The following is a 660-nucleotide window of genomic DNA, read 5'->3' as shown; positions in this document are numbered from 1 at the left end:
ATATATATATATATATATATATATAAGTGCCCAATCCTTTTAATCTCACAAGCTTAAGGAAATACGCTTAATAATTATTATATTACATTAAATAATTTGAATTGGACTTGATGGAACACATTGTATTTATTCGATCATATGTGTAATATATACATTGGGATATAATTGTCTTTAAGCATCTCTTTTATTACATGAAAATCTAATAAACTTACTTCGTTAAGTATATTCATGTGATATTGAATAGTACTGTTGTGTCTAAAATGAGCTGCAAAGTAATTTATTTTAAAAGGCGGAAATTCGTTTTGCAGATTACGATATAGCGTGGTATTTAATTTTTTTTTTGAGAGCTGTAGAGGAATTTTATTTGTCGTATCGATACACTGGCTACGACTACCCAACCAATAATTATTTCCGTAAACAAACCCTGGTTTAAATTTACCATTGGAATCTAACACTAAAAATAATAAAGTAGAATGTTACTATTTACACAAAATCAATAAATATTACTTATTGCTAATTAATTATTCAATATTTTATTGAAAAAATTTTACCTTTCAAACTCCACAGTATGCGTTGATCGACAGCGTCTCGGAAAATCTGCAATTCCTTTCCGCATATCGTTGAGTTGAGAAGATTGGCCATCGAAGCAATAGTATAAGC

General features: G+C 28.3%; 1 protein-coding gene across 1 annotated transcript; it reads right to left on the bottom strand.

The window, feature by feature from the left end:
• Positions 1–153: 153 nt before the first annotated feature.
• On the bottom strand, positions 154–647 carry LOC105461847 (the record flags this gene model as incomplete). The annotated part of the gene is made up of 2 exons (XM_011708354.1): positions 552–647; positions 154–454 (listed from the first exon to the last, which is right to left on the bottom strand). Coding segments are annotated over exons 1-2 (392 nt in total), but the record flags the coding sequence as incomplete, so codon positions are not given.
• Between the last annotated feature and the right edge of the window lie 13 nt (positions 648–660).

This window comes from Wasmannia auropunctata, unplaced genomic scaffold (genome assembly GCF_000956235.1).
Source record: "Wasmannia auropunctata unplaced genomic scaffold, wasmannia.A_1.0 LD276453.1, whole genome shotgun sequence".
Taxonomy (NCBI): domain Eukaryota; kingdom Metazoa; phylum Arthropoda; class Insecta; order Hymenoptera; family Formicidae; genus Wasmannia; species Wasmannia auropunctata.
Note: the sequence above shows the minus strand (reverse complement) of the source record. Positions and strands in the feature narration are given on the sequence as shown.